General features: G+C 37.5%; 1 protein-coding gene across 2 annotated transcripts in view; it reads left to right on the top strand.

Annotated features, from left to right (window-relative positions):
* The window catches only part of ambra1a (autophagy/beclin-1 regulator 1a), a 90,711-nt gene that overhangs the window by 19,916 nt on the left and 56,921 nt on the right, over nucleotides 1–13,874 (top strand). For both annotated transcript variants that reach the window (XM_055206726.2, XM_055206727.2), the window contains exons 8-10: nucleotides 665–847; nucleotides 2,380–2,454; nucleotides 2,559–2,656. In XM_055206726.2, coding sequence (XP_055062701.2) covers nucleotides 665–847; nucleotides 2,380–2,454; nucleotides 2,559–2,656 — 356 coding nt within the window. The remainder of the gene's footprint in view (nucleotides 1–664; nucleotides 848–2,379; nucleotides 2,455–2,558; nucleotides 2,657–13,874) is intronic.

Below are 13,874 nucleotides of genomic sequence, written 5' to 3'. Positions count from 1 at the left end.
ATACGTAATCTGGGGATACCAAAGATTTAAAAAATTATTTTGACATGTCCCCTTTAAAACTGTATAGAGAAGGTGCCACTAATAACTGATGCCCAACCACAGAAAAAGCTTAAGAACTTGTTTAGTAAACACGCTAATACTAGTATATAGTTTGCAATATGAGTATTATATGATACTAACAATAATGAATACCTCCATGTACACCATCCTAGACCAGTGCTTCACAATCCTGGCCCTCGAGGCCCCCCTGTCAGAAAGTTTTAGATGTCTCCTTATTTAACACACCTGATTTAACTCATCAGCTTGTTAGGGAGACATGTTTACTATTTTTGAAGTAGGCTGATAACTTAAATCAGGTGTTTTAAATAAGGAGACATCTAAAACTTTCTGTCAGGGGGGCCTCGAGGATCAGGATTGGGAAGCACTGTCCGACCTAGACCATACTCATATTGTGGCTTTAAATGGATTACTATTACATTACTTACTAAGAAATGACTCTAACTATGTAACTATACCTTCAGAAGCGTTTTTAAATAAAATGTAATTAAACTGAATCTTTTAACCTTGTCCTACTCTCTTTTTTTATTTTAAAGTTGTCTTTAGCTAGACAATGTTATCCAATGAAAATCTAACATTGTTATTTCTCTGTGTTGTGTATGTGAAGGTTGCCTCCTGTAGCATATTATGCACAGCGTATGATCCAGTATCTTTCTCGCCGTGATAGCATTCGGCAACGCACCATCCGCCACCCCAACAGACCCCGACCCCACTCGTCTAATACAGACAACCTCTCCTCTGGCCCCGCCTCCAACGCAGAGAACAATGAAGTTGGCTTTGAAGAGTTTGAGTAAGTATACAAGCACAAACACATAAAGCCTGTGCTACAGGATTGTTCCTGCGTTCGGACTCACACATATTCGCTCATAAAAATCTCTATGGATTTAGTTTCCTGGTATGTTGCTTGGCAACCCAGCAAACATACAGGCCAGGCTCTGAATCCCAAAATGTTATCACTTTTGCTTTTCAACCCACCTACTATTGAGCTTGCCAACAATTTACCAGATTTGCCGCTAGCGTGTCTTCGTATAGCTTTTGATGAGCGTGCTTTTTACATTGACCTGGGATTGAAATGCTCTTTGACTGGTTCTGACTGGTTGTAGGAATGCACTGTAGTGAGCTTTTTGGCCGCTGAAATTTTTGTCAGGAAAAAGTTCCTACTTGTTGTGTTTTTTTGCAATAGATTAAATTCCGTTGCACTTCATAATATCTTACCCATTTTTCTGAAGCAGTTTTACAATGAAAAATGTTACAATTATTAAAGTAAGTAGATGCGAAGACATTGGGTTTACACATACTTAAACAAATATATAAAAAACCTACATGCATACATACAACAATGTTAATTTGAGTATATTTTATCCAGCCAAAAAATATTAATGATAACATTGTCTGCATTGTCATGTTTAGTTTCTGTAAATATAATGATTGTAAAGTGAAGCAAATATTGGAGATGCAGACAGTTTATGACAGAGACTGGTTATACGGTAGTTGATGCTTGATGAGACTTGTGATGGCAGATGGGGCACACGTGTAGGGTTTTTGGTGGACCAGGGCTGGAATAGGACAGTTGTTTTTCATTTAAACTTTTTTAAATTACCCAACCCATGAGTTTTTATTCCAAAATTTAAACAGTTAAAATTCCCTTTCCATCTCATTATCAGCAATGCTTTCTCATTTAAATGTCTCAATTATGGAGTCCCATGACACATTTTTCACATAAAAATACCATTTCATTTGTTTTCGTACTGCTTTCAGCGATTTTGTAACTTGTCCTTGTTTCAGTAAAAATGGCTCTTTTTCCCTCTCTCTAAGCTCTCCAATTGTCCATTCCATATCAGCGTTCTTTCAACTTTAAACCACGCAGCCCATATGCCCCCCTTTCTCTTTTTTTGGCACGCATTAGATGCCCTCCTCTGGGCTGATGAATAATTCCACCCGCTGGCTGAAGAGTTCAGCGTTCACTGCAGCCTGGGACCGCAGATCCATATTCATTAAAATACTTATGCAACCCATCAGTCTTTTAGTTAGCCTTCATATTAATATTTATGTCTGACACAAATTTCCTTTTATTTCTTTATTCATCATTCCAACTTTTTCATATGTAAGTGTATTAATGTCCTCATTCAGCTGAAATCTAATTGCACAAAAAGCTAGACATTTAAGCTTTAAGAACCTCATGAAATCAAAATGGGAGTTTGGTGGCTTTTAGTTTGTGTGTTAGTTCTGAAGCCATCCATTTGCTAGTTTACTCCTATAACTAGTTAGTTGAAAATATACAAGTTTGCTGTAATATTATTTACTCTGTGTGTTTGTCTATAGGGGCAATGGAAGCAGGCATAGGGCTCTTCGTAATGCACGCATGTCTGCCCCCTCCCTCGGTCGCTTTGCCCCCAGGTAGTAAATGACACACATTCTTTCCATGTGTGTTATCATTTCTAAAATATAAAACGTTCACTTGTTGTTTTATTCGTATAACACTGTTTTTCACTCCTTCTCAGGCGGTCCTTGCCTGAGTTTTTACCATATGCTGGAATCTTCCATGAGAGGGGGCAGCCAGGCCTGGCAACACACTCATCCGTCAATAGGGTTCTCGCAGGTATGTTCGCCTTCTAATGCTACAGGAGTTATCTAATATTAGATGGGCCAGGTTTGGTATAAAACTTCCCAAAAATGTTTGTATAACGTCCTGTGTCAGGTCAGTGATGAGTGCTAATTCGCCCACTCGCTGTGCTATTTTGGCTAGGAGGGCTCTCAGCAAGGCTCTTTACCAACAGTTGTATTAGCTTTCACTTGCTGTATTAAAGGGATAGTTCACCTAAAAACAAGAACTCTTTTATTCTGTTTTCATTCTAATTCTTTAGAAGACTTTAAAAATAAATAAAATAAATGTTATAAAATAAATTAAAAAGTCTACTTTTATTTTACTTCTTAAAGCTTTAAACACTCTGCCACTTCATCCAGAGTGTTGAAGTCAATTGAAAGATTATAGCAAGTATGTAAACAGTATGACTGACACAAATTTGCATTTAAAAATCCTATTTCAGTACTTAACCAGACTCTTCCAAAATCTTTTATGCAAAGTGCATTCATGATATAGATCAGTTTTTCTCAAACTTTTTCTGCCATTCCCCACTTTGGGAGTGGAGAAGGGTTCTGAGCACCACCTGTACCTAATCGCCCCAACAAATTGGTAATCAAGTAGGATTTAAGTTTAACGGTTGAAATTTATTTAATTACACCATGTTTTAAAACATTTTTTTTTGTCAGAAACGTATCCATTGTTAACCTTTATACCCGCTAACACCTATACCACCTCTCCACATTAAAGTTTTTGTTTCCGCTTTAATTAACATTCCGACGTTAAATCATTCTTGTAGGCTATGCCTACAATATTTATGTGTGCCATTTTCTTCACAGTCTGATGTTGTTAGGATTATAGGATTATATTTAAATGTGTCATTTTAAGTGTATGGTCAATAAATAAAGGAATTAATAGAGCTCACAAAAACAACCAAATTTCCTGCTGTTTATTCAGACTAAATCACACACTTTATTCTCACTGTACAAACACACAACAAATTGGCTTTCACCTTAAAACACAGTACATTCCCTAACACATACAGCGTGTAGACACGAATAGGCCTCCTGCGCCGGGGTTTGTGTGAATGGCGCGGAGCGTGCGGAAGGCTCGGCTGGCGCGGCTAGCACATTCTGCGCGAATTGAGTGTTGGCGCGGGAAACGCGCAAGTTGAAAAATCACAATTTTGGCGGATATCCGCGCCGCGTTAATCAATCAGGAGCTTGCTCTAGTAGTAACGTGATTACAGGGAGCGAGCAGAGCATAGACCGTAAAAAAATATGGACGTAGTGCCTGTGACGTCACCCATTGGTGTGTGAAGATCGTTTTTGAATCTTAAAGTAGGCGTTGGTTGCCGTCGCCATCTTGGCCAACCGTCACAGAGTCGCAGAAGCCCCTCCCATGAAGTGAATTTCCGCGTGAATGTCTTGCATGACTAGAATTTCACGCGCGAATGAAGCGAGTAAATTCAACATGTTAAATTGTCCCACTATGCGCAAATAGCGAGTTTTTGCCGCCTCTACCACGGGTGGTGTGAACGCACAGTTACACTTACATCAAAATCTGTCTGCACACTCTAGACAACTCCATTCAAACACCCAACAGTCCTGAAATACACAAGTGACACCTACCAGTACACCTGCATGCCCTCAAAACAGTTATTTTCTAAAACTGTCTCAACCAGCTGTCAGCTGCATCTGATCCTACCTCTGAACATTTCTGCTACAGATAGTCAACAACTTTCAGAAATGCAGAAGTAACAGACAGGATGAATAGAGTGTTACTTGATGTTTTGCCTTTAAATTTCTGTACTGTACAGACATTTAGGAAAAAAAACATTCTGTCTTTATTTTATAGAGATCAGTAAAAAAGTATGTAGTGACTAATATTTATCAACCAAACTTCTTTGCGCAAACATTCCCGTAACACCTGTCTAACCGCAAAGATCGTCCTCTTCACATATCCTGCACAAATTCAACACAATACACATTTCCATACAAGCATTTTGCACTTTTGCACACAAGCATTCTCTCTCTCCCACACACAGAGGCATCTTCAGCCCACACTAATTGCAGTGTGTGATGTGAAGTTCAGAAATGCCCCTCTCCAAACCCTCTCCAGCTCACACAGAAAACAGCAGCACCATTCGCTCACCTGACAAGTGCATGCAATGTTTTGCATTATGATGAATTACTGCTGTACTGAGTTACTGTTAAATCGTTCTTTGCTTTAACATTAATTCTTGGCAATTGTCATGTGCACTGAGGGTGAACTAATCATATTGAATTTTTCGTTTTTTAAATAGAGAATTATACAATAGACGGCATCCAGCAATCGGACTCGAGATTTAATTAGGATTAAAGTTCAGTTATGGATGTTTTGTGGGTGCCTATTTGATTTTAGATTTGCAGAGGGTCGTTGTGTAGCCTTGAGACAAGATTGGCCCTGTTCTGAGATGTAAGGGCTTTTATTGTGAACTCCAGGGCAAATATCCAATTTGACTGCGATTACCAGCACACGTCACTCCCTTATTCCAAGCTTTTATTTTCTCTACCTGCTCTCAGCAAACCTTATATAAGTCCCACAGATTAATCTTTTGCAAGATTCAAAATGCAGCATATATTTTACTGTCAATTTTATCTTTGTTTTTATCTTTTAGTTGTGCTCTGATGTATGAGACAGTGCAGCGTTTTAATAATAAAAATAAATCAGAGGATCATTTACAGATGGTTGTGTGCTAGACCAGGGGTCGGCATAAGTAAGTTTGGCATCAGGCCAAAAAATTGGCACTTGCCACAACATTGTACTTTAAAGGAACAGTATGTAAGAAATTTATATCTGTTAATTATAAAATGGCCCTGATATGTCACTAGACATTAAGAAATCATTTTGCCATTTAAAAGTGGAATTGCAGCCCTCAACTGATGTTTATGTTGTCATGTTGTGTATTGGCCACCAGTTATGTGATTGCAGTACCAGTTTTAGCCACAAGTTTTGTGATTGCAATATCAGTTTTGGCCATAATCCTACATACTGTTCCTTTAATAAAATGACAAAACAAAATTAATACCAGGGCATTAATAGCGCATTAATGTAAGTTCTTTTAACACAATTTCAGTTTGACCCATGGTTTAGCACATTGTTGGATAAATTGAAACACCAAAAGCTATCAAACTCTAAAATGATCTTCATTGGTACGTTTTCTAAGAGCTGTACTGTCCTAAATGCTTAACTAATACAAAGAATGCATCTCCATCCACTTGCGCATCAGAGATTTTGATTTGGTTTTTAAAACATGCAGGAAATAGAAAATAAAGTGCAGGACTTGCTTGATGTTAAAATAGTTATTAAGAGAGATAAAGTTCAAGACCTGAATGATGTTGAAAGAGTTATTAAGCGTGACAAGACTCAAAAACGATCTTCCTCGTGCTGACTGACACATCTGAAGCATGCACACAGGTGTGCGACCCCGATATATGCATACATAAACAAAATTACAGTTTTCACGCAGATATAATCTGTTATGTCTTAAGTAAATGTTTTGTTGGGGAAAAATATCTGATGTGTGACATTATATTAGATCCTTGCATAACAGCAGATCTTAAAGCTGTCTGTGTCTTAATGTCAATCAACCAATAAACATATATTGATATTGGTTTTTGAATTTGTGTGTGTGCCAAATCTATTAGTTTTACCAGTGATTTTAAAGGGACACTCCGCTTTTTTTTGAAATGCTAATTTTCCAGCTCCCCTAGAGTTAAACATTAGATTTTTACTAGGGCTGTAAAAATAAACGCGTTAATAACGCGTTAACGCAAATTAATTTTAACGGCACTAATTTTATTAACGCACGATTAACGCAACACGCAATTTCTGTTTGACCCACAGCTGGATGAATTGAGACGCAGCAAGTGACCTCCGCTGTCTAGATGAGTCGGATCTTTTCATAAAAATAAGAACATTAAGCTCTCGTCTAGCGAATCCAATGCTCTAAATGGTCATTAAACATCTAAAATGCACGTTTTCTGCACATGCTGTTTTCTTTATCTGCACATTTTCTGTGAGGTGTACCGTCCCAAATCCATATAAAGCAAAGATGCGTCTTCTTTCACTTTTTAGTTTTGTTTTAAAAAGCATTCAGAAATTATAGAAAATAGACCGCAGGACTTTCTTGATGTTAAAATAATTATTAAGAGAGATAAAGTTTGGGATCTGATTGATGTTAAAAGAGTTATTAAGAGTGACAAGGCTTAAAAGCGATGTCTGACGCAGACGTCTGAAGCGCATGCACACAAACGCGCGAGTGCGTGACACTTCGTGCTACTTATACGCATCTTCAGGAGACTGGGCTCGATATATATAGACATCTAACACAAAATTACAGGTTTAAAAATATCTGTTTTGACAAGAATTCACGCAGGTATGACCTATAATATGTTATATCTGAAGTGAATGTTTGGTTAACTGTTAAGGAAAAGTATCTGTTGTGTCATTATATGAAGCCCTTGTATTATCCTACAGTCTTAAAGTGGTCTGTCTCAATGTCAAAATTAAACAATAAAAGAAAAACATATATGTATATTGATATTGTTTTTGCTCTGCATTAACAGGTATAGTTCTGTCATGCTTTGTCAGATTCCAACAATTGTTCCAATTGTTTTGAAGTTTTTTAATAGAGAATGTTAAAATATAAATGACACATTTTTGAAAATTTGCTCATCCCAACTCAATTTGCCAGCACAGGTCACAAATGATGCAGGAGCAAACAGAAATGGAGAAAGAACAAGGTCTTCTAAAGGCAAAAACATTTATAAAACTATGGCTGATGGTTCTGTTGAAAATGTAAACAGGCTGTTGTAGACGTACATTTGCATATAGCATATATATTATCCAAATCCATGCTGATTAGAGCATTAAAAACTTAAAAAGTGTTACATTTAGGTAAATTTAGAACAGATAAAAATGTGCGATTAATTGCCGATTAATCGCGAGTTAACTCATGAAATCATGCGATTAATCGCGGTTAAATATTTTAATCTATTGACAGCCCTAATTTTTACCTTTTGGAATCCATTCAGCTGATCTCCAGGTCTGGCGCTGCCACTTTTAACCTAGCTTAGCATAGTCCATTGAATATGATTAGACCATTAGCATCGCGCTAAAAATTAACAATAGCGTTATTATATATATAGTTATTATATGTGTATATATATATATAATATTTTTCCTATTTAAAACTTGACTCTTCTGTAGTTACATCATGTACTAAGACCGACAGAAAATTAAAAGTTGCGATTTTCTAGGCAGATATAGTTAGGACTATACTCTCATTCTGGCTTAATTATCAAGGACTTTGCTGCTGTAACATGGCTGCAGGAGACGCAATGATATTACGCAGCAGCCAAATATCACTACGCCTGCTGCAGCGATGTTACCACAGCAAAGTCCTTGATTATTACGCCAGAATGAGAGTATAGTCCCTAGCCATATCTGCCTAGAAAATCGCAATTTTTTATTTTCTGTCTGTCTTAGTGTACAATGTACCTACAGAAGAGTCAAGTTTTAAATAGGAAAAATATCTTGGGTTATTTTTTAGCGTGATGCTAATGGTCTAATCAGATTCAATGGATTGTGCTAAGCTATGCTAAAAGTGCTAGCGCCAGACCCGGAGATCAGTTGAATGGATTTCAAATTGGTAAAATCAAGTGTTTAACTCTAGGGGAGCTGGAAAATGAGTATATTTTCAAAAAAGTGGAGTGTCCCTTTAAGATGCAGTGATTTTGCTTTTGAACCTTAAAAAATCTCGTTTTTGTTGACTTTTTCAATAATAATAAACATAAATTTGCATAAAGCATCCATATTTGTCCACGCCCATGTTGATTAAAGTATTAAAAACTTGAAAAGTGTTACATTAAGGTAAATATAAAACAGATAAAAATCTGTGTTTAAGTTGCGATTAATCGCAGGACAATTATGCGATTAATCTAGATGAAATATTTTAATTGATTGACAGCACTAATAATACATAAAATATCACTCTGGAGGTTTTTTCCTGACAGATCTATTTCAGAACCAGCTGCTGTAAAAAAATAATCTGGCTCTGGGCAAGGGCCAGATATTATTGCTGACGGGCCAGTTTTGGCATGCGGGCCGCCTGTTTCTCACCCCTGCACTAGACTCTTCTCTCCTTACTCAGCTGACTGCTTGAATCTGTTCCTTCTGATGTAATTCATTTCATAAATTACAATTTATGAGTATAAGACGGACTATATTATGATTATTATGATCTTAAAAGAACGTTAAGACAGCAGGCAGGTTTACCCGGTCGTAAGCCTGATGTCGCAGGTGTGTAGGTTGTCTATCATGGCAAATGAGTGATTTCATTCTCATGCCCTACTTACTGCAAAGCCCTCTGTCACTTAGTCGAGGTATCTATACTTTCAGTGATGGATGCTAAAATCTACGTAAATCCACAGAGTTTTCTGCAGATATCTGGGGGTGCGGAATTCGTGCGGGCATGAATATGATCCTTAATGTGACGCCCTCTTCCCGCAGTGAATGATATAATGATCTTCCTGCAAAAACGACATTAGTCAGAGTTAACCCTGTTATCTATATTATTGACTGTATTCATCATGTGGCAACTCTTCTGACACTCAGAACTGTGGTTGGTATCTTATTTAAAGGTCATATGGATGTCAAACAAATGTCATTGATAAACAGCTGCACAATTCCTTAGAAAGTTTACGTCTGTGTGTGTGTTTCGTAATTTATTGTTTAACTGCAGATAAGGGGCTATTGTAAAGGCAGAGCTGGGGACCTTAGGATGGAGATTGTAATGAACGAAGGTGTAGTGATGGAGAACAGGGACTCACTGTAATGTTGTCTGACCCTGATCCATTCAGTCCTGCTCCATCCAGCACTGCAGGCCTGTCGGATCCCTCAGGCTGTTATTGTCAGACTGAAACCCAGTTTTTATAGACTTTTCAGAGCATGAAAAACTGCAGCACAGACTCGTTTATCTTTAATGGAATGCTTCTTTAACCAGGCTTTCTCTCTTTACTGCTCTTTTGGGACAGAGTCGAAATGTGTTTGTGACTGTGTTTTACTGCTTGGACAATTCGGTAATTTATGTTTTGGCACGTGAAGTAAGTTCTAACCATTTTGGAAAGCTTTGATATAACCAGAAAGGATATTTATAAAGAAAGTTGCTTTTCTTGGTAATCATTTCAAATTCAGTTTTTGAAATGGACAATTATAATGACCTTATTTAGCACATGTACAGTACAAGACCTGGTTGAGCCACTCTTACAACACAGCTGAGTCTATCCTCTTATATGTGTTACAACTTTATTTCATAACAAAGAGGTGTAGGGGGATGCTGTTGAACTAGATTTGTTAGGAATGGAAAACTAGTGTAAAATTCTGTGAAGTTGTCACTCTTCCAGTTTGTCCACCTGTCTGTTTCCCCATGTATTCCCTTTTTGCCTCCCTCTCTAGACTCCATTTCCCATCATCCTCCCTGCCCCCTCATTTGTTTTATGTCTTCATCATCCTCACCTGCTAGATATCCTCCTAACCATCTCCAATACATTTATACTCTCCTGTTCCATTCAGTGTTTGTCAGGTCTCAGTCATATTTTGTGTGTGTGTGTGTGTATTCTAGGCCTGTCACGATAGCTACTTTTCATTGGTTGGTTAATTGCCCCAGAAATAATGGCGATAGTCGATAGTATTGTCTTTTTAAAACCATTTTATGTCACTGATTAGATATGACAATAAAATAGCATAATAATGCAAGTGCATCCTTCCTAAGAACACAACTTTGAGTTTTAAGAATATTAACTCTTTCACAGCCAGTGTTTTAAAAAAAAAGTTGCCAGCCAGCGCCAGCGCCTTTCATGATTTTCACCAAAGTTTAATGCCTTCCAGAAAATGTTCTTCTTTAAATATATAAACATACAATACACAATGAAAGAACAGACCCTCTGCTTTCAAACAAAAAAAAACGTTTCATCCTACCTTCAGTGGTTCTTTTGTAATCAGCTTTTGAATATGGGTAGGTTTCTGCAAAAACAACACATTTTGAGCAAAAAGCTGAGATAATTTCATTTTTGTGACGGACTTTTCATAGAGATCCCATTTAGAGCGATCTTTAAAACAGACACAGACATGCAGCCGCTTGCCATAGGGCAATACTTCCGGGTTTAAAAAGTTGCGGAAGGGCGCCACCTGGTGGATAATAGCGATATTGTGGAAAGACGGAAAATCTCGTCATTGGCAGGGAAGCGTTTTCTCTTGATTGACGAGATATCTCGTCAATGGCGGCGAAGAGTTAAGATAAAAAATATTAAATATTAATATTAAATTAGAATATAAGAAATAAAAGAATATTCTTAATATTTAAAACATAAATAAATATGATAAAATATGCATTTCAGTGTTATACAGCTAATAGTGATTGTTCAGTGTCAATCCCAGCTTCACAGGTTTTATTGATTTAGACAAGTATGTTACTCTGATCGCATCTCAGAAATGGTTTACACAAAGAAATGTATGCCATTATTTTATGTCAACTTTTTGTTGTTACCCTATCGCTAAGCCTGTGACTTTCTTATATCTGTGGAACACAACAGTCTTAGACAGCCACAGTCACAATTCATTTAAACTGTGTGGAGATGAGAGAAGTCAACTTGTTTTGAAATTTCCTTTTGTGTTCCACTGGAGAACAAAAATAGTAATATTAGCATGATACTGAGCTATTGTGAACTAAACCCACATCTTTTCAAATGCTTGGTTAGACAAATCACCTAATCAGACAGAGAACTCTTAAACAACGTTGATGGATCCATTTAGTCTCAGAAAGACTGCTCTAAAAGCTTTGAGGGCCAAATGCAAGGCTTTGCCAGATTGAAGTGTCAACATACTTGATTAGCTGTTCTATAAAAAGTTTGAAATATTATTGCCATTTTGACGTTTTACTTACTACCACAGCAGCCTCTGTGTGAAATAAGATGCAGGCTGTCAGATTTCTTGTTCATGCATTTCAAATATATTCAAATGACACAGCATTATGACTGGGCTGTTCAGCCATATCCAGACAACATTACAGCCTCATGCCAGCTGGAATGGGAATTAGTTAACAGCTGTAACAGCTTTCCTGTTCTGTGTGAAGGTGTAGACCTGACCTCTTCTGTGTTAACTGCCCATGTCTGAGCGTTGAGACTGTAATTGGTGTGGAGCAGAAGTTTAATCCGACAGTATGGTTGGAAGCTCTGATTCTGCCAAGACTCTGAAACCTGTCAAACTAATCATCCAAACTTTCAAATGATCTCCCATAGGTTTGGACAACTTGGATTAATTGTATCATTTGACACTACACTTCTGAGGTTCATGAAATAAGTGAGTCCAGACTCCAGATCTTAGGAGAAGATGACTTGAATTTAGGAGCAATTTGCTGAAACATCAGATCATTAAGATGGTGTCTTTATGACAACCATTTAGAAAATCTCTCTCTCACCCTCTCTTTTTTCACTTTATTTGCTTATTTTTAATATTTTTGTAAGAATACAGTATGTGAACCTGCAAGTTGTTTTTCTTATTAGCAACATGCTCACTAGTGGTGAACTTTTGAACCAGGTGTTTTAAGTCCCTCTCTGCATTTAGTTTTTATGTCTTAAAGTGTAAACGTAAATAACTGTGAAATGGCAAATTAATACATAAATGAGTATATCCCCCAGAGTTTCTGCAGTCTCTGTCCATCATAAACAAATTCACCTCAGGCACCCGGCGCTCCCAAATGTTTCTTTTTCTGGGGAAGTTTGTGTGCGTCTCTGAGGAAAACGGCGGCCGTGTAAAAGGTTTAGCTCGTAACTGTGCTGTGACAGATGATAAATACTTAATCCCTCAGCTTCGCTTTAGTGCGTTTTTTATATAATTGTCACTTAAGCGTAGCTAATTCTTGTAAACTCGCTCTGATTTTCATATGTTCCTCCCCAGTCCTATAAACCATCTCTAAAATAAACCTAAATTGCAGTACAATGATTAATTTATTATTTTAATGACTGTCACATTAGTGTGTTTTATGTGACAGTCTTAAACTTTTTGACGGGGTGGCATTTAAAAGCTTTTGGATCTTATCTCCTCTGTATGTTTTTCAGTTATTTGTGAATGAAAGTGAACTTTTAGCTATGCTCTCAATTTACATACACATTACTCGGATGTGTAGTATTATGCTTAAAGGGAGACTTTTTTTGAAAATATGCTCATTTTCCAGCTCTCCTGGAGTTAAACATTTGATTTTTACTGTTTTGGAATCCATTCAGCTGATCTCCAGGTATGGCGCTAGCACTTTTAGCATAGCTTAGCATAATCCATTGAATGTGATTAGACCATTAGCATCGCGCTAAAAAATAACCAAAGAGTTTTGATGTTTTTTCTATTTAAAACTTGACTCTTCTGTAGTTACATCGTTTACTAAGACCGACGGAAAATTTAAAGTTGCGATTTTCTAGGCAGATATGGCTAGGTGTATATACTATCATTCTGGCATAGTAATAAGGACTTTGCTGCCGTAACATAGCTGCAGGAGGCGCAATGATATTACGCACTGCCCAAAAATAGTCCCCTTGGTAACTTTCAAATACAGTCATATTTTCTGTCAGTCTTAGTACACGATGTAACTGCAGAAGAGTCAAGTTTTAAATAGGAAAAATATGGAAACTCTTTGGTCATTTTTGAACGCGATGCTAATGGTCTAATCAGATTCAATGGATCATGCTAAGCCATGCCAAAAGTGGTACCAGCAGACCCGGAGATCAGCCGAATGGACTCCAAAATGGTAAAAATCAAATGTTCAACTATAGGAGAGCTGGAAAATGAGCATATTTTCAAAAAAAGTGAAGTGTCCCTTTAAGTTCAGTGCAGAGTTCATAGCATTCTTGATCTGAAAGGGTCTTTTATAGCGAGACAATCTCTCCAGCTCATTAGTCTATAGCTGTTAGACCGCTCCATCTGAATGCCAGCTCACTGCACCTGGGTGTCTGTTGGCAGTAATGGGTAGACAGCAGAGTGCAAGGAGAAGCTGCATAATAGATATTTATGTCTGCATTACATCTTCTTGAGTCCAGGTCATAACAGACAAATCTAATCTCTTTGGCGGGCACAGGATCGACCCTCTCCTGGCAAATGGACCTCTAAGTGTGCTGTTTGGCCAAAGCCTGCCTTCCTTCCTTTT

The sequence above is a fragment of the Misgurnus anguillicaudatus genome, chromosome 21 (genome assembly GCF_027580225.2).
Source record: "Misgurnus anguillicaudatus chromosome 21, ASM2758022v2, whole genome shotgun sequence".
NCBI lineage: Eukaryota > Metazoa > Chordata > Actinopteri > Cypriniformes > Cobitidae > Misgurnus > Misgurnus anguillicaudatus.
The sequence above is the reverse complement of the archived record's forward strand: the minus strand, read 5'-3'. Positions and strand labels throughout refer to the sequence as shown.